At 41.7% G+C, this 27,719-nt stretch overlaps 1 protein-coding gene across 1 annotated transcript; it reads right to left on the bottom strand.

Annotated features, from left to right (window-relative positions):
• Nucleotides 1-673: 673 nt before the first annotated feature.
• On the bottom strand, nucleotides 674-26,454 carry arhgap44a (Rho GTPase activating protein 44a). Its single transcript, XM_028599823.1, has 19 exons — nucleotides 26,174-26,454; nucleotides 15,247-15,286; nucleotides 13,671-13,790; nucleotides 13,472-13,548; nucleotides 13,115-13,226; nucleotides 12,863-12,939; nucleotides 12,609-12,723; nucleotides 12,350-12,418; nucleotides 12,094-12,175; nucleotides 11,519-11,646; nucleotides 10,689-10,800; nucleotides 10,106-10,187; nucleotides 9,901-9,981; nucleotides 9,170-9,283; nucleotides 8,995-9,086; nucleotides 7,902-8,085; nucleotides 6,702-6,890; nucleotides 1,796-1,941; nucleotides 674-1,690 (listed from the first exon to the last, which is right to left on the bottom strand). The coding sequence occupies exons 1-19, from the start codon at nucleotides 26,224-26,226 to the stop codon at nucleotides 1,179-1,181; spliced, it is 2,385 nt and encodes a 794-aa protein (XP_028455624.1). The 5' UTR covers nucleotides 26,227-26,454; the 3' UTR covers nucleotides 674-1,178.
• Nucleotides 26,455-27,719: the final 1,265 nt, after the last annotated feature.

Raw genomic sequence — 27,719 nt, 5'->3', positions numbered from 1 at the left:
CTGTGGAAAAAAATGGCACCAAGACACCAAGTGGGTTTAAAGTAACGATGGAAATCCCATGAGGACCAGATGCAGTATTTACTCTGAATATATTCTAATGTGCTGCTGCATTTACTAAAAAGCAGCACGTCCAAGCAGAGACTGATAGCTACTCCTGTGTAATAATGAGATGGAGCGTGGCAGTGTAGTAAGAGAGAGCAGAGGTTATAAAAAGCGGTGAACCTGCCAAAGGAGGAGTGGGGGTTACCTGTGGCCCCCCAATACCGGTGGCAGGCGCGTTAGAGAGGGATGTCTGCTGGCATAGGGCTGGGAATGGGGAACGAAAGGAGAGGGGCTTTAAGATGGACCTTTGTAAGCGACGGCGTCTGCAATGTGAGCGCAGTGTGGTGCACTCTGGGAAGTCCTTAAGCCATGCATTATCGGTTGAACTACAACACCATGCAAAGAGTCAATAATGCCAACCTGCTAAGAGGAAATAGGCAACATTTTCTGATTGATAGCTAACAGGTAGGTATATTTGATGCAGGCTGCAGGAGACCCCAGAGGCAGCCACAGCACGAGGCCAGGCAGTGAGATGGAGCGCATGGGGTGGGGACGGTCTGGCTTACCCTAAAAGTCCCCCTCACACTTAGCCCACACTGAATCCCTGGCCTCACACAGCTGCAAGGTACACAATAGTAGCAGGGGGAGAGAGAATGATAAATATAGCAAAGTGACAGAATGATTGGTATATAATGACAGAACACCTCATCATCAGAACATCATACTGTAGATATGTGTGGGGTTTGTCTGGCTAGGTTTCCACACCTGCTACACAGTAAGAGAGACTGGACTGGTGTGTAAGCCTCTGACCTACCTCTGCCAAGTGAGGGTCTGGGTAACACAGATAAACAGAGAGCACATGATGAATCTAATGGCAACTTCCATACAAGCAGGACGAGCTATGCTTCTCTGATGTTTCCACACATTACCCAGAAACATCATCACATAACACAAGCAATGAATACATAGGTCAAGGAGATTTGCTCACTACAGTAGCACAAAAATGCTAATATTTATATCATTCTCAGGCATCTGTGTCTAAAAGGCAACTTTTATTCATTCAGACATTCGTTTGGGAACAGTCAATAAAGGGGAAAGGTATTTTTTATATCTACAGTGACAGGTCCTACAGAGTCCTACACTCGTCCACCGTCTCCATTGGACAGAGCCACAGCAAGTCTGAGAGAGGGCCTCTGTAGCCCCACCTGTGGTGGCGGAGGGGATGTTGCCAAGGGCTGATGTTTACCTGTAGACATGCTCTCCCCGGGAGACAGTCCATCCAGGAGGCCCTGCTCGAGGGGCTGGGGAATTGGGGCCATGGCCATGCCGGTAAACCCCGGAGGGGCTGTGGGTGGCTGAGGAGGGGGCAGACTGGGTCTCTGCCTGGGCTTAGGGGCGGACCGCGACTTGGTGAGCGTTCCAGTCAGGGAGGGTGGAGACGAAAGAGAGTGAGGTGCTCCCAATGGGGTCTGCCCAGGGGATGATGGGGGCACTTGCCCTGGAGGGCAGGCCAGTCCATAAGGGGAGGGGGTGCTAGGAGGTGTGGGGGACAGGCTGACCGGTGACGGCTGACCTGTGGACTGGTCGGACATCCCGCAAGACTGGCTGTAAGGGACCTTGGGAGGCACAGGGGCCAACTTCTTGGAACCTTGAAACACACAACACAGTCACATTAGTCTCCTGTTATGAATGGAAATACATCCTCTTAAACTGAAGAAAGCCAATGTAAGCTCAGATTGAGAGAGGTGCTGACCTTGGCGCAGGGTGTGTGGACTGTGCTCTGTGGAGTGGGGGGACTGGCTACTGCTCTGAGGACTACAGCTGGGAGGGACTGTTGGACCTGCCACCTGGATGGGTTTGTGTCCGGTTACAGGTGAGAGCTCTTTACTCTTCAATGAACTGAAAAAGACAGGAAGACATTAGTATGTGAATAGTATCAGACACAGTGGCCCTCGTTTACGAAACAAACGTACAACAGAAAGCAAGTGTAAAACCGGCGTACGGTCATCTCCATGCAAAGCTCGGCATTTATCAATATGGACGTGAGCGGAGGCTATCAGTTGATCACTTATCGGCAATGGCAGATCTGGCTCTTTTACAGTAGAAGACCTCTGTGCACCGGTAAAAAGTCTGCAACATTGTTTTAGCCTGTGGGGTTCTGCACAACATCGTGCAGGAAAACAGGGTGCTATAAATGTAGTGATGGAGCCAGATGACCCGATGCCCAGAGAGCAGTGTCAAGCACAGCCCCAACTGGGGCTAAATGAAGGAGACAGGATATTATTCCTCGCTTTTAAAAGGTATAGTGTTGTGTTTGGCAATGATATTCAATACAGGAAACTTTTTGTCTGGCTCTGACTCATTAAAAAACACGAAAAATAAAAGACACTGCATAAACTCTGATACTGTGTGTTTATTTAAATATTGGTAGACCTACATTTAGGCCAAAGAGATTGCAATATAAACCTGTATGTAGCATACATATGTCAAGGTTGTATAAATTAAATAAACTTCAGCTGGAGTCCGATTTACCACGGCAACACTGTTGACCGCATCAGTGATCTCTTTCCATTCCACATTCTTTCTACAGCCTTTAATACCAGTTTTCAGGCTGCCAAATAGTACACGTTAGTAGTAGTAATGAACCTGAGATGTCAGGGTTTCAATATCCACCTCTGAAAAGTGCCCGCTTCTTAGCTGGATTACGTCTCGCCATGTTGTAAATTTTAGGGGCGAGGCCTCAAAATGGAGAATATATTGGGGCGTGACATTTAAATAACGATTGTTTCCAGCCGCTGCATTTGTCAATGTACAACCATTCTTACGCTCCGATTGGTGCGATACGAACGTTTCATGAATCACATGTGAAGCCTGTCGTAAAATGATTTCTGCGTTCATATCTGTGCTGGTTTCTACATTAGATTGATAAATGAGGGCCAGTTTGAACTGTCAGTATACCTCATGTACATTACCTCAGTGCCACAACAGCCACTACCACCACCACCACCATCATCATCATCATCATCACTTATGAGTGTTTCACTATGTTTACAGTGTTAACAATATTACTAAGCAAGGCAAACTGTGTCACATATTTTTCTAAAACCCCTTATTTAACACACAAATGGTGCACACAAGTAAGATATCAAAGATGACGGAGTATTTTGTTTTGCATTTGTGAAGTTTTTGTCTTTTTCGTTGATAATAATGTCATTGACCAATCAGGGGTTCTGAATGTAATTTATTTTTACTCAAATAATGAAGTTAGATGGTATTGTGCATGTCCTGCCTGACAAACTCAATCAGTATTTCACCACTATCCAGATGGAACACATTTCAGTTTTTAATAGAACAAAAAACAGAGGTAAAAAAAGCTTCCATGCATGCTTTTCAGAACAAAATTGGATCAATTTGTTGTAGTGTTGTATTCTGCATTCTATACAATCTGAAATGTATATTACTTTCCTCTCTGTAGATACAGGAGCTTATAATTATTTAAAAAAATGATGTTGAGAGACTCTACAGCCCATCCTGGGATCTTAACTGGACTCACAAGATTTCACATGGCCCAAATACCACTGAGCTGAACAAAAGGTGTACATATTTGTATAAAGCGACAAACACATGAAATGCACAGAAAATAGAGTAAAGATGCAGCATGTAACAAGATATGAGCAACTAAATCTAAACCTATTTTAATCCTAGACCAACCAATGCACTTAATCAAGGACCCACCTTTATTATCTTACTAGACTAGTGGAAATTGTTTTAAAGACATGAGTAGTCTCACATTGCCAGACCTATCTCCATAGCACTGCGGAGAAGGTCTGGCTACACCACACATACATTCTGGGATAGGAGAAAAAAAATGCTCTGGGTTGTGGGTTCCATTCCCCATCAATCGGTCCAAAAACATCCCAGTTAGATAGTAAATGTTGTAAACATATTCTTTGTAAATCTTCACAATCATTCACCGAAAGAACCAAGCAGGCCTGCCTTGTTGCACGATCCAAATTTACTTCAAAACCTTACATTTCCCGATGTCAATGGAGTTTGAGAACGACAACACACAGAGAGTGGAAGGTGAGGGAGCTCCGACACTTGAGCCACACGCTGAATGTCAGGCAATTATCCTGAAAATTTACTTTCGTTGATCCAGGTAAGATATCAGTAATGGGAATAACATTTGATATACTGTATATTTTTCTCTCACTGCTTTTTAATTAAAAAAAAACAATAATCATAGACGTAATGTGTTCTGTTCTTACTGTAAGCATATGTTATTAATGTGAGAAATTCCAATAAACACACACCCACAGAGAGCATCAATACTGCAGTATGGTAGTCTCATTTTGGATTATATGACATATTATTAACTGCTATCTCCTGCAATAACTGTGAGCCGTCTTTCCCAAAAAATAATTCATCTTAATGGGAAGTCATGGAGCTACCAAATCACAAGAATAAGAGTTAGCCAGCGAGCTTGTTCTTATCGTTGACAAAGATTTGCTGTAGTGATTCACGCTGTCCTGTGTGGTTGTAACACCACAGACATATGAGTCAGGAAACTGCCACAGTCACTCTATACAAACTCAGCACTTTGGGCCGTCAAGCTAAAAAGATGCTTATACTTTATGAAGATATTCTATATTGTAGCTTACAAGGACACCTTAACATCTTTACTTTCTTAAAAAAACAGATCTTTTCGTCTGCTGGTTAGTAAAGAAAATGCTGCAAACTGTAGAATAAATACATTCATATGCTTTTGAATAGCCATATGCAGCATTGTCCATGTATTTATCGTCTACTCAAAACCAGCATGAAACCGAACGCTGTATAAACCAGTAACATCCTTTGTTGCTAGGCAACCTCATTAGAGGCACCCCTGGACAACCTGAATGTTACAAAATCTGAGGTATGTAATTTAAAGGAAAGAAAAAGAAAGAAGGAAAAAAAGAAAAAAAGCAAATATAAGCCAGCAAGCTAGAGGAGAGGAGAGATACATATGCCACTCTGTGATGCATCCATCGTGGCCATGGGTGTGTTGTATTTACCTAGTCAGTCTGGGGGGTCCTCTCTCTCTGGCACATGGACAGGCAGCCCACGGCGGGGGCGCGGACGAAGGGAGGCTAGGGGGGTTGCCAATGGACTGGTCATGGCGGGTTAGTACCAAGGGGGTTTTGATGTAGAGTGGTGAAGCATTAGTGTCTGGTGGGGGAACATTCACCATGTCACCAGGCGGGCTGTGCTTGGTGAAATGCAGACAGCTGGGTTTGGGGTTCGAATTGATGTCTAGTGACGAGGAGGAGGAAGAAGAAGAGGAGGAAGGGGGCGGGGCAGGGGGAGTGAAGCCAGACCAGCGCAGTGGGGGCGGGGGGGAGGCGGGAGGCTGGGACTCTGGACCCGGTGCCACAGGGCGAGCGCAGGGTGGGGGTTTGGGATAGAAGAGGTGGGGGGCAGTGTAGCACGAGGAGATGGGGTAAGGGGGGGGTGGCCGGTCCTCCCCTGGGGGTGGATGGGCATGAGAGGTGTCCGGCCGATTGGGCGACACGTTGTCTGAGCTGTAGATATTAAGAGAATAGACAGCACAAAAGAAACAGCTCTAGTGATTGAACAAGGAGACGCATTGGAGCGATATACGATAAGCTGTTTTGATGATTAGGGTGTTAGTGTGTTAGTTGGTCCGTAGCCAAAAACAGAAGAAAAAAAGTTGCATTTTAGGGTGGGTGGTGGGCACCAAGCTTAGCACACAGTCAGCTTAGTGCAAATACAAAGACAAGCACAAAGAAACAGCAAAGGAAAAGAAAGTTGTATTGCCAAAGGAAAATAATACAGTGTAGGACTCCCTCTGTGATCACCTTGTGTCTGCTCACTGCATGGAGCTGTGAGGATCTGTCTCTGGAGCCAAAGTGCTGGTCTGCAGCTTACAATTTTATCAAGTTGATCTGATGACTGAATATCTCCTCTCTACTGCATATGGAAACCCTATCTGCCCTTATCCTACAGTATATGACTTGTTTGCATTGCAGGTCCTGCAGTCAGCCCAGGGCAGTGTGAAACAGACACAAAACCCTTTCATCGGCTGAAAGAGCCACAGGAGAGGAGAGGAAAGCCAGCCAAAGCAGGACCATATTATCTCTTGTCTGCCACACAGGCAGGGTGAGTGTCAACAGAAAAGGAAATAATTAACGACCAAAGCTGAGAAAGCCAAGCCACAACAATGGGATATTGGAAATATTAGCATGCTCGCAAAGGACTTGCAGATTAAAGCTTAGTGCCATGTACAGAAACAAAACTTCCATACAGTATCTGGACTAAAACCCTTCAGAGTTACAGTTAAAAAATGTCATTATCCTAAATAAATTTTACCTACAAAGACATCAACCTGACAAACCACAGGGAGAACTGAAGAAATGTGGAGAGTGAGACATCATTACAATAACAACAGAATCAGACATGAAAGTGTAGACAGAGATGCACTAAAAAGAACATGGAGGTGTTGCAAATTAATGGCAATATGATTAAAACAGCCAACGATCTGGATCACACATAGCTGAGAAAGTTGATGATGATAATGATGGTGATGGTGACGGTGATGACAAGGAGTGAACAGGAGTGGATGCGTGAGGAAGAGGGGAACAGCATCTCCACTGACTTACCAAACCCTTTCTCCAGGTGGCGGTGTCGCGGACGGGGAGATGGCGAGCTCTCCAGGCTGCTCGGGGATGAGAGTGTCTGCCGGGGAGCCGGGGCCTTGCATGCCTGGAGGGGTGGAGGAGGTCTTGCGCGCCAGCGTAGTTGAACCCTTACGAGACACCCAGGAAGTATCCATAACCCGGACGCCCATACTGGAGACAAACACATATCCAGAGTCATTTATGATAATGATGAAAGAGGTGAGTGGGGGGTGGTAAGGAAAGAAGTGGGGAAAAAGGCATGATACGGTACCTTTGTATCTTCCTAATGCTGCGTTAGTAGGGGGAAGAGAGGCAAAAGGGATATGAGGTCAGAAGTAATGCAGACATGGTTCACAACACCAAACTTAAACCACAAATGGGCAGATGAAATCCACAGTTGCAGGGATGAGCAGAAGTTACGTTCCAGAGGTGAGAGGATATCAGGCCACATTACGAACCTGCATTATCTACTGAGTGCTGATTTAAGGCTTTATTTTCTAATCAAAACAAACACACAGACAGAGCAGATGCTCTATCCTATACTGCTAATTACTCAAAAAAAAAAATGGAAGCTATTTTCTATCCCTATATTTTGATTGTTTCCTATAATATTACAGCTTTTTTCCTTAATTTGACAGGGGTATTTTTGGGAAGGCATTGGTTCTAATTCTGCCAGTGATTTTCCACCAGCTGGATGAGTGACTCAGGCCAGGTGACGTGCTAGCCAGACTGTGAAGGAAGAGCTGGGTGTGGGAGGATGGGAAGATAGCACTTGAGAAATATTTCCTGAGAAAAAAAAGAGGTAACCAGCAGCCCTTCATCAGAGACCCGTTGCCATAGTAACAATGCCACTCAAGGCAATTCAGCCCCATGTATTCAAATGAGACTAGTTTTCAGACTTCACTTTTCCTGATGAATCCTGATAATAGGGGTTGTATGTGCTGGAATTATTGACAGGTGAGATATAGTGTACAATCCTCACCTCTCTGTGGTCTATAGGGGGATCTAGAGTGAAAACTTTAGGTTACAGGACTCGTAAACTGATTTTTAATGTGCATTTACTGCCTGCCTCAAATATAAGAATTAACTATCAGATGCCTGGGAGGAGGCGTGGGTGGAACGAGAGGAAAGAGAGTGAGAGAGTGAGATGTGGGCAGCAAAAGGAGGCACTTGGCGTCATACCCATCCTTCTTGTAAAACTCCAGCATCATGTTGTCAGTGGCGACGCTCAGTGGGCGTCGGCTCTGGTCGTGCTGCTGCTTGCGATCAGATTGGTCCATGTCTGGTGAGGGCATGGAGCTGTAGTTGGAGTTGTGGTTGGTGTGGATCGGGCTGCCGTAGCTGCCTGTCAAGTTGAATTCAATCTCTGAGAAAGGAGCAGACACACCATCAGCATACAGTATAATGATGTTACAGTAGTAGTTCATGTACAGTGCTGTTTGTGTGCGTATGTGTTGGTCTGTGTGGAGTCTACCACTTTTAAGAGTGGGAGTTACAGTAGCTACCTAAAACAGATAAAAACCTGATTTTATCTGTGTAACAAATACACTATTACTGTACAGTGGTCTATAATGTAATGCTTATTTCAGAGAGAGTAACGTTGTGCTTCATTGCACGATTTTACTCTACCCAGTAACACAATATTTACTAATACGGACAGTAAAATCTGAAATATAATATACCTAAAAAAACTGCTATTGTACATCTTATTTTAAATCCATACTGTATATGAGACTTGTGCAAACAGGAAGGGATCCATTGTAGCGTGCAAACAGCACAAACTGCTGCCTTAAGTGTGGGTAAGCGTTACATGATGCAGCTTCAAACACATCATGCTCAGATATCATCATGTGTACAGCACAAATGAACAGTTATCATGCTTTATGTATGTTAAAGTTGCGGTCCAGCTGGTTTGTTGTATGGCTGTATGGTATATTTTGGTGTAGGTGTTGTTCATGTGTTGTTTTTTTTGAATTATTAAGGACAATGACAGGTATCACCATATTGATACAGGGCTGAGCAAAGGAAAAAATACTTCTTAGTATGTTGATATCACAATATATAATAAGTAATTAATATAAGTATACATACAAAATTAGGGTTTCACTAATTGTTCTGACTTACTTTGATATGTTAATTTGAATAAAACTGGGTCATTAAAATGGTGGGTCATATATGTTTTTTAAATCCCATTATACAATGATTCAGGATCAATAAAAATAGCTATGGTGCCTAGCCTGACTACAATATTACATACATAGTATGTGATCCCCACCTCCAGGGAAGAACCAGTCAGCATGCTGGATAATGGGCTCAATGATGCCAACAATCTGTAGGGACAGGGTGGTCATCATCTCTGTCATGTTTCTGGAAAGAAGAGAACAAATTGAACTACACTATAATCCTAAACTAATTTCATACATGTAAAATAGTTTTGTTAAAATACATACGGTTCAGTGTGTGTCCAAAGCAAGTTAGGGCCAAGAACAATCGCCATATTACCGGGAGTCATCTTGTTTTCATCTTGGTAGTCACTTAGCTTGGCTAAGAATTTGATTAGATATCTGTGGGATTTAAATAAAGGAGTGCATCTTAAAAACAATTTATACTTCACTCATTCCTGTTTGTCAGACATCTTGTTAAGCTACACACATCTACTAACGCTAGGTAATGATTGCCATGATTAATTGCTATTTTCCCACATCGTCATTATAGCTGTACACACCTGTACGACCTGTTGCTACTCTATTTTTACTCAGTTTAAACCTGCATATGTAGACATGCTGATCTTCTACAGACAATAATAGTTGCTGCAATTTTGATAGTTGACACTTGCAGACAATGATTACTACAGCTGTAAAAGTTATTCCTGCAGGTTGCACAAGTATCAATATTGCAAAAGCAATTCATTTAGCTGACTGCAGGTGGTGACATCTGAATGTCTGCATTTCAAATCTGCTGCTGCCTTTACTTTTCTCGCCTGTAGGTGGATTAATTGCACTGAAACTGCGTGGATGAAACTGATCGTTTTGCAATTGGATGATATTGTCTTGGCCTGGTTTTTGGCTAATTTGCATCAGAGACACATCTTTCCTGCAATGGCATCTTATAATGCTTTTTTTCTTGGACACATGGGAACATGCACAAATGATAGGACAGAAAATGAGGGAAAGCAATTGACCTGAAATTGTTTGCATTGTCTGTGGGGAGTTTTTCACACGCTGCCAGTAATGCTTGTAGTCTCTTGTCCATATCTTGAATGCTGGGGAAATAACAAATCATTATGGATTACTGTTGCTTAATTTCTTAATTAATGTCAGTTAAGAACCCCTGCCAATAGTATAATTGCACACAAAAATGCATTAAATAAGAAAATAGAAACTCACTTGGAGGCCTGAATCCATTCATCATAAAGTTCAGTGGTCATCAGTGGCTCGGGGAGCTCACGGAGGTATGATTTCAGAGCCCCTTCGGGTGACAAACACAGGGACAGAGTAAAAACTGGTTTGCTTTTGTAGAGGAAGGGAGGGTTGTTGTCTCTCTTCAGAGTACTGGTGAGGCCATGCCCCATATCTCCACTCCCCTCCAGCAGGCCCTTGCAGCTAGTGCAGCTGCCAGATTCAGATTGCTCAACACAGATTGTATGTTAATGTGTGAAATGCACAGCAATATCAGAACAGAAAGCCTTCAGGAAAAGAGCACTGAGGGCATAGCTGATGAAAACTGCAGAGCTGATGAAGACTGCACTATGTTCGTCTGAAGAACAAAATTTCTGCCAACTAGGTCCAAAATTAATCCGAAAAGCTTTGTTTTGAGTTAAATGACCTTTCCACTTCAAAAAAAAACTGGCAGATGTAAAAATCATGGCCTTTAGCATTGATATATTTTTTCCTGACTTACAATGACAATGTAGGGGTTGTTGTTATGGAAATGGGCTTTGAACAAGGCATTTGTGTAGGTGTAGTTCACCTGCAATGGCGTGTGGGTCAGCGGAGTACTCCTGCACATCCAGAACTCCACAGTCCAGGGATGCTTTCAGCTTCTTTAGCTTGGAGGCTGACGGAGCCACTCTGAAGAGGCCCTGCAGCCCACACACAGGAAACACATAATCATGTGTTTTTCGTTAATTGTAAGTAATAGTCTCTATTGCTGTGCACTTGATATTGGTTAATAATAAATAACACAGGAACAAATTGGTGGCTTTACATGTTTTGGTCCAATAATATATTAATATATCACTGTCAACCATTTTCCAAATCATACCGTGAGATTTTAATTGGTCTTATTACCACAAAAAAATAAAACCAACGTAAAGATGGTTAGTAACCCCACAGCCATGTTTCCTGGTGCAAAAATGTTTCTACTTGTCCTCTCTCCATTCTCAGTTTCATTTCATTTTACTGTAATTCAAAGGTCAAGAAGATAAGAGCCAATCAAAACTTTTTGTAGTCATTCCAGTCTGACAAGGTAAGATAAACTCAGGTTTAAACTATTTTCTGAATCTTTAAAGTAACAGCAGCTGATGGTCTTAACCTGTCAATTATACTAGGGAAATAGGATGAATGTGGTATCTATTAAATTTATATTGGCTTATTGATGTCGTACATCATAATTTGTGTGTGAATGTGCACACATATGTTAATTGTTGTAATGTAATCTTTTAAATAGAAGGATTGAATTTCAGGTGTGTCTTTCATGGTATGCATATTAGTTTACACCCAAAAATGTCTAAAAGTCTATCTGTGTGTGTGTGTGTGTGTGTGTGTGTGTCTGTGTCTGTGTGTGTGTATGCCCTGTACCTCCTCTTGCATGCCACACTCTAACAGCATTGTGACACAAGCTTCGATGGGGAAGGCAATCTCTCTCCCACTTATATTCAGGTGTTCCTCCAGAGACTTGCCAAATGACGGCTTCTCCACCCACGCCTCTGCAACACAAAACAGCAACTTCAATCGCACACAGACACAAACAAACCTACGCACCTTAGCTGCATCTCCTCCTAAACAACTTTAGATCAATGATTGCCTATAACGTTCAGAGGCAACATTAATTAATTAAATCTTTACTGCATCTCTATTTCTAGTATTTTATAGAAAAATGTGATGTTCAAGCACTCTGTTTAGTTTAAAACTTGTAAACTAGCTGATAGCATACATATGAAGGTAGATAATTATAGCCTATAATGAGATTGTTATGTGACATGTCAGGGCTATTAACTCCTATTAATTCCTTCTCGTCTTGATATTGCTTCAGGTGCAGAATTGGAGCAGATCTCTAAACGCACACACGCATTCATGCACGCACGCACGCACGCACACACACACACACACACACACACACACACACACACACACACACACAGTACAAGTCTCACCTTGGTGAGCTTTAATCTGGGGCAGGATACTGTGAAGAATCTCTAATGACTTCCTGTGATATTCTGCTTGCGTTTCTATCAGCTATAGAAGGAGAAGAGATTATAACAAAATCATATAATGCAAGTCATGTCATTAGATAATCTACTATGTTTATTGTAACCTGTGCTAATATGAGAAACAAATATTTGATTTGCAGAAAAGAAAGACTTTTTTTTCCCCACTAGGATTACCACTTTGATGATAAAATATACTTACTGTCTGGAAGTAATTTGCATAGTCTATTTCTTTGGCCACAAAACTGTACATATCTGCTGACAATTGATCCTGAAATAGAAAGCAGAGAGCAACCATCCAATAAGAAGTTATCTCACTAAAATCCTACATACTGTATAACTAATACCATCCTGGTATTGTGGTCCATTTGTGTCTGATACATGCATGAGGGCTATAAATCAAATGGAGAGCAAAGGAGCTGGAGGAGGGAAGAATATCTGAGCTCTGATTGGTGACTCACCCTACAAATCTCCATCCGATTGGCTGCTTCCTCCATCTCCTCTCTGAGGGACTCTGACTTGGCGCCTGGCTGCAGTGTGCTCGGGTGACTGGATGACTTGGACGACTGCTGAAATCTATGGACATGATGTAAAAGAAATGGCCACTGCAATGAATATGTCTAATTCTCAAACAGACATTTAAAACCTGAGCCTTTATTTTAAAAATAAATGAACAAGAGAAGGTTGCAGCCTGGCATTTAAATGTGGACGTCACCTTGTTCGAGAAGAGTCCATGTCCAAAACAAGTTTAGCTAAGTGCTTCCTCTGTTTCTGGATGTTGGGAATGTCCACCTACAAAAAAAAGTTAAGTGCTAAGTGCTCAGGGAATACAAATGCAGCACTTTTGTTGTAAATGAGGACCATATTCTGCTTGTAATTTTCTGAGCATTGGAAATAAAAGTGAGTGTGGCTCTGTAATTCATATCATATCAGGAAGGTGTAATGTCTTACAGTAATTGGTGCTTACCTCAGCGAGCACATAGAGAGGCTCTACCACATCTCTCTCTATCTCAAACTCAAACTGGATGAGCTCCTGGGCCAACTTCTCTTCTGTGTCCCCACACAGCTTCAGCATCTTCCTGTTTAGTGACAGCCAAACACAAAGTCACAGGCACTCAAATACAATTAAAATGCAGACAAAGGTAATGAGGACAGAGAAGAATGCAATAGCCAAATCAATAATTAAAGATGACTCTCTGTGTGTGTGTGTGTGTGTGTGTGTGTGTGTGTGTGTGTGTGTGTGTGTGTGTGTGTGTGGTGTGTGTGTGTGTGTGTGCTAGGGAAGTGTGAGCAAAGGCATGTTACTGTAACTACGGTGATTTACCCCAGGAGAGAGTCATCCCCCAACACTGCAGCCCCCTCTACCATACATTGTGCCAGGATGGTGAGCGGTAGTTTTTTCTGATAGTAGAGAGAAAAAAATTACAATAGTAATAAATAATGTTATGTTGCATTATCAAAAATCCTATAACGTCTGCCTCAGTATTTAGTGTCTTGAGAGAATGATAGATGCAGGTACTCACAGAAGGTGACTTGACAGATCTCTTCTCCACATCAGTCCCTTGCTGACCCTGCAGGCAGGCAGTTAGCTTTTTGTGAGTGCTGTGTGTCACCTGCTTGACCAGATCCAGACGCTTCTCCACCTACGCACACACACACACACACACACACACACACACACACACACACACACACACACACACACGCATGTATTACCACCGACACAGCACTGTACTCTAACAACACATCTGTAATCTCTGATGCAGCATCATTAATCAGCACCTGCTACTGTCTTCATGGTACAGATTAGCAGTACACAAGTTATGTATATGCACACATATCTTATTGCTTTGATTCCTTGTATTCAATAAAAAATAACAACAAATTTAAAAATGCTTTTAATATTTCATTTAAATGTATAGTTCATAAACTTTTTTGACTGGTCACAAAAAATACAATATTTATAGGCATCATTTTGGGTTGTGCCAAGTTGTGATGGGCAATTGTCACAAATTTAATTGATTCATCAAACAATATTGGATAATGAAAATAATCAGTGTGGCCTAACCTAAGTTCACCCATGAGAGGTTGTGAGATGATCAATTATGGAGAGTTAAACATGCAGTATAATCACCATTCCTGACCTATCGTGTGACAGTGTGACGTCATGGGAGCGCCCTAACTACTTATATTCGCGCGTGGTGGTCGCGACACTAGTTGCAGTCTTCTCCTGAACAGAGGTGTCGCAACTGAGGAAAGGCTACCGACTTTGCTATTTCTACAGACTAGAAGAAGAAGAAAAAGCTAAACAATGGCAGAACCTGCAGCAGCATTGACGTCAATGTCAACAGTGGCTAAGATGATATTGGAGTCAGTGGATGAGGAAGAACAGCTGCTTTTAAGCCTGCTTGTAAAGAAACGAAGAAAAAGAAGGTGGAATGTTCGTCTTTTGAATAACTCCAGACATAAATATGGTGAGTTCAATGTCCTCGTGAAACAAATGAGGATGATAGACGAGGCGAAGCACTTTGAATACTTCAGAATGTCTGCACAACGATTTAATGACCTACTTCGTCGGATCAAGCCTTTCATTCACCATAAAAGAACTCATCTTAACCCAGTAAGTTTACAAGAGAGAACACGTCCATGCTTCCTGTTTCCACTTTGTTGTGCGCCGCTGAAAAAAATAGAGTAGTGGGTGACCTCTGGCGCTTTAAATCCTGGTGAGCCAGCGAGATCTACGTCATTTTGACGTCACATTGTCGCGTGACAGGTTGGGAACGGCGACTGTAAAAAGGCCTTTTCTCTTCCTGCCTCTATAACATGTTGAAATTAAATTACCTGAGAATCCCTCTTTAATTGAACTGCATACAGACATATGTAAACAGTGATAAGACCTTGCTTCACTTTAAGGGTCACGAGACAAAAACATTGGAGCCACTATCTCCATCATGGTCAAACACAGCAATCATAATCACATAATTTACATCTCTCATCTCTTATCTCACATCAGTCCCTTGCTGATCAGTCCAGATGCTCCTCCACACACACACACACACACACACACACACACACACACACACACACACCACAGCTCACCTGTAGAAGGTCCTCGCTTAACACCTCTGTTTTCTCTGCCCTGTAAAGATAAAAGTGTAAAACAGGGGGATTAGCTGATGCTAGCATTTTTAAACAATGTCTGGATGTATCAGCTCTGTCAATGAATGCAGCTTTGTGCACTGTAAAGTCAGAAAAAAAACTAAATATTTCTTTTACAGTGTCACAGTGATCAAACTTGTTCATATATCCTCTTTCAGGTCACTCAACAAGCTACACAGTCTGTGACGGTGACTATAACAGATTTGTTTCATACTCTAGTGTGAGAGCAGAAAACACATTCTTCCCTCTAAACATAAAAAAATCAGGAGTCTGAATATCCTATTATTGTCAGACACCTTTTGTTGTCTGGAGAAAACGGAAATATTGTGAAGAGGTGACAAATGACAACTCACATAATAAAACTCTTTTTTATAAGTAGTAAGTAGTGATTTAAGGCACTCAAATCTCACATGTATCCAAATAGTGGCATGTCTTTGCCAAAATGTTTCAAGGTGTGAAATACAGTCCCATCTGTATTGCATTGGATGTAGACTCATTCACTGATTTCTTTGCACTCATCAATGTGGCAGTGCTCCAAAATGAGTGGGCCACATCGATGCACCTGTCCCTTTAGAGAATGTGTGAGTGTGCATGTCAGTGCATGTGTTTGTGTGGCTGTCTCTCTCAGTTATGATTTTAGACAATCCATAAGAAGATCACATTCATTATCAGGCAAAATAATGCTGTAAACTCGCTGGAGTGCAACACCAGCATGAGCAAAACAAGCAGGACAGCAGCGAGCAAAAGCCACTGATTCAAATATGCCAGTTCCCACTGAGGAGCATCACATCCCAGCTGTGAATCCAGCAGACTGGGGACTTAGCCAAATACTGTAGGAAAGGGCAGAGCTGCACTGCCGCTGAAGCAGATAAAACTACTCATCCGGAGTAGTGAATTAGCCACAAGCTCAAGAGCAAACCACTGGATATCATAAATATATGGTGTCAGTTCAGTTCAGACAGCTTATATGTTACAGTAAGACTTTAGTCATTTTTCTGCAAGGAGATTTCCCAAAAGAGCTCAATATATACAGTACAGGCCAAAAGTTTGGACACAACTTCTCATTCAATGTGTTTCCTTTATTTTCATGACTATTTACATTGTAGATTCTCACTGAAGGCATCAAAAATATGAATGAACACATATGGAATTAAATACTTAACAAAAAAGTGTGAAATAACTGAAAACATGTCTTATATTTTAGATTCTTCAAAGTAGCCACCCTTTGCTTTTTTGATAGCGCTGCAAACCCTTGGTGTTCTCTCAATGAGCTTCATGATGTAGTCACCTGAAATGGTTTTCACTTCACAGGTGTGCCTTGTCAGGGTTAATTAGTGGAATTTTTCCCTTATTAATTAAAAAAGCAAAGGGTGGCTACTTTGAAGAATCTAAAATATAAGACATGTTTTCAGTTATTTCACACTTTTTTGTTAAGTACATAATTCCATATGTGTTCATTCATAGTTTTGATGCCTTCAGTGAGAATCTACAATGTAAATAGTCATGAAAATGAATAAAAAAATGCATTGAATGAGAAGGTGTGTCCAAACTTTTGGCCTGTACTGTACGTTATAATAACCAAAGATAAAATAGGTCTCATATGAGCATGCATTACACCAATTTGGGTTGTTTTCCAGAATTCCTTTAAACACACTTGGACACCCACAACTCACAACAATGCACACATCTAAAGCAACAATCCAGGACCTATCAGGACTACCTTATCAGAGGGGAGGATAACATGTACTTCCTGCTCAAAAGATCTGCAGGCTGACAAAGGAGTCGACCTCCTAAAATGAGTCAAAGCCAGACCTGCAGACCCCCAGCAGCCACCCAGTGGTGCACACTTTCTTTCAGCGCGTCCCCTTCCTGTCTGCACAGCCTTTTCCTGCTATTGTGCCCCAACCATGCCAATGCCAATTGTGAATAATAGCTTTTTTATATAATTTATTTAAAAACTAAATCTGAATTCATCTCACTGTTGACCAAGAGAATGGAAAAGACCGTGGTTTGTGCTCTATTATTCATCAGCCAGACAAAAACACGTCAGCAGCCCATAACTAAAATGCTCTTTTCATGTATGATGCCTCGTCACCAAGTCTGTCAGTCAAACACACAGTGTAGCAGCTCTGTGTTGCCCAGTGCCACCGTTTTGACGAAAAGCACAGTCTAAAAATGGCAGAAAAGTTTAATTATGACATGTAGTGTTGTATATATATATTCCATATGTAGTCACCAACAACAGAAAGCTGAACTTTACTGTAATGATGTCAGTTATTACCATCACCGCTCCCAGTGCCAAGATGTAAGCATGGAACTATAGGAACTAGGCCAAACCACGCACCAATGGATCTAGTCACAGTCAGCGTTTTGGAAAACTGCTCTGCTCAATGATATAGGAGGAAAAATACAGGAAATGTGTGCGTGTGTGCACAGCTACGAGCGAAAGAGAGAATGATAGCAGTGCAATAAGTTTCTGGCATTATTTGTAAGGCTAAGCGTGATAGCAGATTGCTGATTACATGACAAGGGGGGATAAAAATAACCCAAGCATTGCACTAAAGTTTGGCTCAGTTTTGCTGCGATACTCCAACAGCCTTTAAAATCTCTAAATATCCATGTTCCACTAAAGACCTTGCGGGCAAGACAAGTCACATGTATACCATGCTGAGTATGTAGCCTGCAGGTCTGCAATGCAGCTCTGAGCTCATCTGTCTATGTGGCCTCCCAATGGCTGGTGGAGGTGTCCCTTGGGAGACTCTGGCAGCCAAGGGACCCTAATAGGGGCCCAACAGCACAGATGGGGCAGGAGCTCTGGCAGTGATAGGGATGTGGAGAAGCTACTCAAATCAAACTTGCTCATCAATTTGACAGCTGCATATGCTAGAGAGTTTCATTAGTGGGGGGCCATCCTATTCCTATCACTCTTTCTGTTTGTCTCCAGTGAGTGTTTGTGAGTGTGGGAGTGTTTTTCTTGAAGGTTTGACTGGTCTGTAAGAACTCATACAAAGTGAACAGCGTTCACCGGAAGGATAAAATACACAATTAGTTAATTGCATTGCTGTTTAGAAAAAGGGAATGAAAGTTTAAACACAGGCATCTGGCGTTGTCGCTGACCACAACTGATGTAGCCATTATGACCCAGACTACAGACAGATGAGAGCCTATCTTCAAAGACAGCAGACTGTCTTGTTATTTGAGCATGTTTGTTTTCTGACAATGGTATTTCCTCTTCGGAAAGCAGTATCGTACATACACGGCCTGTGAAGGCACAGAGACAAAGTAGATGTTACGTAGGCTGGAATACAGTACAGGTGATATTGGAGTAGCTAATACAACCTGATGTAAAGTAAAATATAAATGTAAAAAATTTTGGATATGAGGAGTGAAATTCATCTCAGCAAATAGTGTGCAGAATGAGTCCTGGGAGGAAAGTAAACACGTGGGAGAGTTGGCAGCCATGTGGGCGGTATGCTCATGGAGGGAGAGGGAGACTTTGCCAGGGTTATGCCAACCATCTGCCACTTTGCAGGCATTCCTTCACCTGGAGCTGCTGATGACTCAATACAAACACACACACACACACACACACACACACACACACACACACACACACACACACACACACACACACACACACACACACACACACACACACACACACACACACACACACAAGCACATCTAACATCTATAAATATACAGATTCATTAACACACATACATTAACTCAAGATTTATTAACTCAAGTAAAAATGCTGAAGTTTATAACAACCTTTCAGACTAACACATACAAAATAATTGTTCAATCTAAAGCTGACAAAATCTTGCTTGTTTCTTTGATGCATCAGTGAAATAAAGAAACACACACAAATCTGTGCAATGCAAAATTGACAACTGAAGGAAAATAATATAATAAATCAGCTGAGACAATGTTCACACAGAGAAATCAACTGCCAGACTTTGTATAATTCCCTCTCCACCTCTGGTGACATTAACAAAGTGCTGATAAGATGGAGGGTCGGAATTTGGTGAGGATATCTGGGCTTGTGTATTTACAGCTGGCCAAGGATAAATGTAAGTTATTGTGCATATTTTCCCAGGGACCTTAGACATTCCATGTCTTTGTAATTCCATAAAGTTTGAAGGAAAATGTGTGTGCCAATTTCCCAGTTGACCATTTACACATCAGCTGCACATTCCATACAAATATGTCTCATACTAAATATTTCTATTTAGAGATATGTTAATGTTGGAAAACCTTATGCTCAGCCTCCCAGCACTGTGCATGGTTTATTAAAGCATGAATAATCCATGTCGACATAATCGAAATGTGAATAAAATTACATCCATAGTCTTGAACATATTGCCTTGGCAGCTAGCCAACTGTCGGCTGTAACACTTACTATCCACAGGTCCACCTGATTCGTCTGAATAAAAAGGAAGTGGTCATGCTCTGGTTTGCTCACATTGCTAGCCTGGCTAACAAAATTGCATACTCTGGGGCCTAGAAGAGCTGAGCTAGATGCTAGGTCCTGTGCTGCGAGGAGAGGGTAGTGAAGCCGAATGGCGGCCCTGGGCCTCAGCAGGGCACCACACGGCCTGGAGCGTTGGAATGAGATCCACAGTCAGCCACATTCACACAGACAAACACACACAAAAACACACAGCAGTGTTCATGCTATATGCTCTCTGACTATTTCTCCATTTACTGCTCTTTTTTTTCTCCAGACCTTTGCCGTGCAAATGCATCTAGAGGCCCACTCAGTTTCCTCCCAAATGACAAGGCGGAGGGCTGATGGGACACAAGGTTACTAAAACAGAAAAAAACACTTACTGTAGTTGTCCAGCAAACTAGGTCACAGTTCTGTTAAGTATGCAAGAATAACTGTGAGAGGAGTGTATACACACACATACACACAAGCGCACACACACACACACACACACACACACACACACACACACACACACAACACATGTCCAGAGAGGGAGTGAATGAGAGAGCGAAAAAAAGAGAGAGAGAGAGAGAGAGAGAGAGAGAGAGAGAGAGAGAGAGCCTGCAGCATTCAGCAATGTTTCACTGGAAACACAAGCAGTGAGTTATCTCTAATAACTTTATTCATGGTGAATAATCCCCACAAGAAGCACTCTTTGACTTAGCTGTGTTTTTACACTTGGCATCTGTCCGAGCACAAACACGCTGCACCTAAACGATGTCCAATAGACAGCATCAAATAGACAATGAAGTAGAAGGAGGCAACAAAGATCCATGTTGTGCTTTATGGCCACCCAAGCCTTAAATGAAAAAATTGTCACAAGCCAATGTTAGTTAGTTAGTTAGTTAGTTAGTTAGTTAGTTAGTTAGTTAGTTAGTTAGTTCGTTAAATAGTAGTTGTTAGTTTTAAAAGAAATATTCTCAACCATTTTTGAAAATATAACATGTGGGTTGGCAAAGCCGAACGCATGTGATGAAACAGCTAATACCAAATGAGCGTTTCTAGGCAACCAAAGCAAATGAAAGATTTGATCTACTGCCTACTATAAAAATAGGAGATGGAGATCATCTTCTACAATCAAAGAGCAAGTAAAAAAGAGCAAGAAACTTTGGACTCGTATTAGTGGATGAGTGCTTCCTGTTTTGAGCCTATTGGCATTCCTGAATGGAAGGAAGTGGGCATGTTGATAGGGAGTTGCCCGTCTCCTTATTTCTAACAACAATGCCACTCTACTGAAAATTTCTGATTACTCACAGAGTTGAAGATTGCTGAATATTCTTACAGCACTAACTTGATATAAAACTGCTTTTAACTGGATTAAAATATATATTTTAGTACAAAGATATGTCTACTGTGTATAATATCCAGTTTATTGCAAAGACAATTCAATCTAAATACATAAATGTAACCTAATGATAAATGAGAATGTTTCTTGAAGTTATTGAACTAGTGATATAATGTTACTTCACCACTTGAAAAGTTATTTGTCAAAGCACGGCTTACAGTATCTATGTGTAGTATATTAAATCCTCTTTAGACCCTGTCTCGCTCCTGAATGACTCGCAGCTTGAATTGCATCTGATTAAGTTGCTGCATTTCAGTCAGGCGCTGAGGTCACTTCCTGTTTCAGATGAGATCACGAGCAACAGACTGGGTCAACCCCCACACCCGTAACACATCATGGTCGTGATTGGACCTACATATAATATGCAGCAGTTGGATAGCAACAAAAAGAAAATCAAAGTAAGTCGGTTAGCATCAAATAGCTGTCCCCAAAACTGTTTGTGTGCCATGTTGTTTCTTACATATGTGCCAATGTAATACACTAGTGCTGAGTTTTTAGTGGACCGCCAGTACAGGGGCTCTTTAAGAGGTTAGGCTCTTGATTGAATCAGCGACATAGAAAGGAAGAAACAGCGCTTCTGTCCGATATTACATCATCTCACCTCTTTTGATGGCCAAAATGGCCCCCTGACAAAGGCTCTTTATCACTAACTCTATCGTGCAGTATGCTGTCTCTGAGAGGCACTGAAGGAATGGGAGGATTATCAACATGGATCTCTGATACTACCACTGAATGGCACTATACAATTACAGCTATAGCTTTCACTTCAAATAAAGTTACACAATCTAGAACACAAGTAATGACTCATTTCTTATTGTGGATAACTACAGCCTCAAAACTAAATAAAACCTGTCATGAAAGGGCCTTGACTTGTTAAATTATGCTTTTCAGTCAAGATTCAACAATGTGATCAGCCAGAAACTATACAAAAGTGAACCCAGAAGAGCCATGAATCACCTGCCCTGTGAAGGCCACTCCCTCAGAGATCTCCACAGTGTTGTCGTCATATGCCAAGCCAGCCAGCGAATCAAGGCATCGAGGTGGCGGAGGAAAAGAGAGAGGAGTGGAGGAGATGCTGCATTGGCATTCAATAGCATTGCTGTCTACATCTCATGTTACCTGTCAGGTACCATATGCTCATTTAGAGTCCTGCACACATTATTGCCAAGAGGTGTGCTAATGCTGCTCTGAATGTAAAAACAGGCAAAGGCGGTTATGTTTTATGCCAACAGAAATTTGTTTACAAGGTGAATATGTTCAGGAATACATTAATGATTCCTGCATAATCTTCTTGTTTCAGTCCTTTTGTCGTCATCAGAGTAGAGGAGTACGACAAGTACTCAAAGTGCATACACATTAACATGCAAACTTCTAAGTAAAGTATACACAAACATGCACCGACACGTTTCATAATGTTGGCCTCAGTCATTCTTCCTTTCCCTCTGACCCACTTGTATAAAATGTTTCTATGGACACTGAAATTATATATATATATATATATATATATATATATATATATATATATATATATATATATATATATCACTGGCAATGCATTTACCTACTGTGTCACATTGTCAGATGGAAGAGAAAGAGAGTATGATTGAGACAATGCGGAAGAGAGAAGCATCTTTAACTCATCTGCCAGCCCACAAATGGCTGGCATTTTTCTGACAATTGCATGGTGGTGTGGTGAGCTAAAGCCTACCCTAAAGGCATGCGCAGGAAGAATGCTATTACCATACACTAGTGGTTTTAGTGGACATCACACAGGTGAATGATGCATGAGTGTGAGGAGGGAGTGAGAGGCAATTTGTCAGGATGTTAGGGCTAGAGAGTGGTGCCATTTTCAAGTATAAAACGGAAAGAAATACTTAATTTCAGTTGTTATACTTTTCATGTGTGAAATTCACTGACAGACTGACAGAATTGTATCATGGAATCTTTTTACCAGGCTGTCCTAGACCTAGATAGGGCAGTGAGTTGGGAATAGAGAAATAGGTCAAGAGAAATGGATGGTGTGAGCTGGCTGGAGCACACAAGTAATCTTTTCCTGGCTTGTTTGGTGTGTATGAGGGCATAAAGAAATTACAATGCATATTGACGACAAACCCAAATAATTTTCAATGGATATTTTAACATCATGGAGAGGGTTTGCAAAACACTAAAGGCCTTTATTAAGTATGAACTACCAAACAATGATGGCCTAAGTTAACAAAAACATAACAAAATGCACAAAACAAATAATTTCGCCCTCTTTACAGCGCTGTCTCTCCCACTGTGCCATAACACATTTTTTTAGCTATAGAGTATGCTTGGCTGCACATCCTTCAGTATGAAGTCTTGCTCCATGGAGGTGATTGGTCAAGCTGGCGATCACATGACATGGATCTCACCCAGGCAAGCGGCAGCAGCAGCAGCAGCAGCCTCGGGTAGCCAGAGTGATGCTGACACAGCACACCTGATCACCAACCCCCCACTGAAACAGTCCTTCAATCTCCATCACATATAAGACACACATAAAAAAAAAAGATTCACGGTAATACTGTCAACGCAGAAAGACTCGCAATTACAGACATTATCTTGTTATCTTTCAATGAAGATAATACACTCAAACAAATTCTTGTTATCAAAGTCATACAATTTCCAACATGGACAATCTTCTACTTGTGAATTTGTTGAGTTGTTTTGAAGGGACTGAGGACTGGTCAGCGGTATTAAAAGCTCCACTGAGACTGCTAAGGTTCAGGAAGGTCAAATGCTCAAACCAACAGAGTAACCCCCATTCCACTCTGAAGATGGGTGAAGCTTGAGTCAGCAATATAGTATATCTGAAGCCTCAGTGAGTACAAGATGGAGAGTAACTATGATAGGTGAAATCGTTAATAAAGAGACTATGTTCTTATTTGCTAATCTATTCTAATATAGTCTTTGCAGGGTAACAGTTATAATGGAGCCTTGTAATTCAGCACAAATGGCAAACCAGTGGAAAGAAAATAAAAAAGACAGCTTGAGTTTAACCCAAAGCATCTCCATTTCAGTCAAAATATAGTTACACACCATCTCAATGGGATGTGTTCAGCAACCAATAAAATCGTGATGAAATTCTCCTTCTCGCAGAAGAGCAGATCAAGTGTTGTGTGAAGGAAAGACAGGAAGAGTGGTAGATCTGTAGCATGAATGTTTGGTGAATGTTTACATTAAGATGCTTCATTAATCTGCACATACACACATTTGTTTGACCCCCACCCACTGATCCTGCACTAACACAACAAGGCATGTGTCTGCAAGGACTGTCTCTACATAATATATGCACACACACACACTCCACACATTTCTCCTCGGTGGGTGGTACTTTCAAGGGACATTATCACCCTTAGGATGCAAGAAAGAGTCATTCAATATGGCTCGGCACACACCTCTTTTACTACTTCATATTACCAATAGAGGAAAAAGTGACAAAGTCTTCAAAAACATGCAAAACAATATGTCAAGAAACAAAAACAGCACGGGAGCACCTTTGGGGAGCACATACTACTCCAGATAGTTATTTTCTTAGCAACATAAAAACACATTTGATGGACAGTTTTATCAAAAACACCTTATGGTACCATGATTGTGTGTACTTTTAGCATGAGTGGGCCAAGAATTGTTAGTTTCAGTCACATTATACTGTTCTTGCCCATACCAGGAAAGCTTTGTGTGCTTCATCTAACTAACTGGCCCAGGGTGCCAGAGATGACTTTGGCTTTACCTTTATTTCCATCTCTCCCTATGACACATCCAGTGTTTGACACTGCTCAAGATCACCAGAGGGTCAGACCTGTTACTTCTTGCCCTGATCCAAAGCTCAAATCAAATGCCATGTCACAGACATTCCCCTTATGAGTCAATGAACAGTGGATAACTGTGAAATTCTGATGTAAGAGATTATTACTGTTTGAGAGTGGCAGTCCACAAGGAAGCACTGCCTTCTCTGCTCATATGAAGGCCCATAACCCGCCTGCCCACACACATATCCAGAATCAAACCCACAAACACACTAATGAGTCACACAGAAATGATTATAAAAAGACTGTCGCTAGAAAAAGCCGCCCGAACCAACTGACAATGATAGCACAAACAGAGCCTGCAAGGTGTGTCCCCTCCCTTCTGAGTGCATGCCACTCACACAGCCTTGTAATAATAATGACCCACACCTCCTGGTACTAATCCCCATCATGCACAGAGCAGAGAACACCCTGTGGCCCAGTGCTGCTTCACAAGCTGTTCTGCCTCCCTGCGAGGTGAACGAACAGGGTGAGGGTAGAGTGATAAACCCATAGGACCTGTGTAAAAGGTCACAAGGCATCTATTGAAGCACCCTCTTTAAAGGGGTAATACTATAATCACATTATTTTAACTAAACAGTATGTTAGATAAATGCCAGGTGCGGAGTACGACCTTCAGGAATTCACGGACTTGATAACCCACGCCTAATAGGTGCTTCCCTCCTCACAGCTGACATTACTGCGTAATGAAAACATTGCGCCTTTTTCCATTTTCCCTCACGTCGCAGCCCACTCTGCATCCGTCTGCATCACGTTCAACTATTGACAGGTTATGTGACAGGAGGTAAATGTAATCACACCGTAACTTCACAATTGCATGTTTTTTTGTACTCCAGAGGCGATACCTTATGATATAGAGGGGCTAATCTCTGCGTGATGGGCTGTGATCCTGCGAATGTCTATATTTAATGTATTTCCGTGGGCAGGTTGCACTGGGGCAATGCGCCTACACGCTGCCTATGCGGTAGCCTCTTTCAATGGACAGTACGCACCAACATGAACATGGGGTATTCTTTTGTTCCTCTGAATTTGTACGATTGCACAGACCATTATCTATTGCATATATTCAGCCTGATTACATGTAATATAAATCACATTTGCGTTGATGTGATTCACATCCTATTAGGGCCATACAGGGGGGTTCTCTTCCCTTTAACTTGGCCCGGCGAGAATAGCGCACGGCAATGGTTTGCTTACCTTCCCACCGTTTGGTTGGCGAGCTGTCGCATCCGATTGAATTGCTTCTTCATCTTGTATTTTCTGCGTTAACACCTACAGGGGGAAATATTCCGCATTATTTCTCTCAATATAACGGTCCGTGCTCCACAGAGGCGCAACATAAAATCCGATCTTTTCCATATTTTCCTTCCCTCATCGCAAGCTGCCAACGCCAAAAACTTATTCCACGATTACATATTTTCAAATGATATTTTTACATCTACATTTGCCCCACTGCCTGCGCAGAGATGCTGGACCAGTTCACCGCGGGCACTCACAGGCAGAGAGCGACAGCAGTGACAAGTAGGGGCTGCGCAGCAATGCAGTGTGGGAAATGTAGTAAATCAAGGCTGATCCTCAATAAAGAAGAGTCCAATCTTGCCGGTGTTGCACCGACCTGTTCCCAGGGGGCTATGAGGCGTGATCAAGTAGGCATTTATTCTAATTCGTGTTTAAATCCAATTGATTAGTTGACTACAGAAATGGAATAAGATGCAGTGTAATGTTGCTCAAATCGTGAATCTGCTGGCTACAAATAAAGTGTGTGAGGAAACACGGCTGAATCTGGAGGGTTGCATTTTCATAAATACATAACATATGAAATTAATACATATAAATAAATGGTCACCAAAATGAAAATAATTCAAATCATTAATTTGATGTATTTTTATGTATTTTTTACATGTTTTCAGTGATTCAACTAATGTGGTATTATTTGCTATTCTATCATATTACGCCCCCCTAAAATAGTGGAGAAATTGTGCACCATGTACACAACGGTAGGAAGCGTCCACTGACCTTTATTGCTGTGAGTCAGCCAGGCTAATATCGCCATCTGGTGTATTTTATGTGCCAATGCAACTAAAAGTTAGAAAGCCCTATTAACTAATTCTTAATGTAAAGACCACGTTAACAAATAAATACAATATAATAGACTTTGGTTAAAGTTGCTCTTAATGTGATTTTTAGTTGTAATCATAATAAATTAGTATTCATGGAGGTTTTGTTCCTTTCTGAAAGTGAAACGTGTTAGTCAGTTCTGACTTTGTTGCAATGCATTTGTGGACTCTGTGCTGATTTCAACTGCCCAGAAGGGAGCAGTCTTGTCTTATAAACCACTTAACATCTTCAGTACTACAGCACCACCATGACTGGACTGTTTACTCAGGATATCTGTTACTGTGTTATATGCTGAAACACCAATGACATGCCTGATACATGCTTGTCTTGGTGAATATTTATGTGATGAGTTCATCAAAGTATTGTCAACAACTGTAAAATTACAAAAAGCATGTTCATTAGTCACAGGGCAAAGGCTTCTAAAAACGAACAAAACGTCACACATTAAATGTCTAATCAGAATGTTCATTCAGTAGTGTACATGTGAGTTGATCTACTATATACTGAGAAAGAAATGTGAATAGAATCATCTTGTGTCTCTAATGTCAAGAGGAAAAATTGACAAGACAATTAGGAGGGTGTTGGAGGCTTTGGGTAGAGTCATGACAACACAATATGCTCCTGT

Source organism: Perca flavescens, chromosome 15 (assembly GCF_004354835.1).
Source record: "Perca flavescens isolate YP-PL-M2 chromosome 15, PFLA_1.0, whole genome shotgun sequence".
NCBI classification, from domain to species: domain Eukaryota; kingdom Metazoa; phylum Chordata; class Actinopteri; order Perciformes; family Percidae; genus Perca; species Perca flavescens.
The sequence above is the reverse complement of the archived record's forward strand: the minus strand, read 5'-3'. Positions and strand labels throughout refer to the sequence as shown.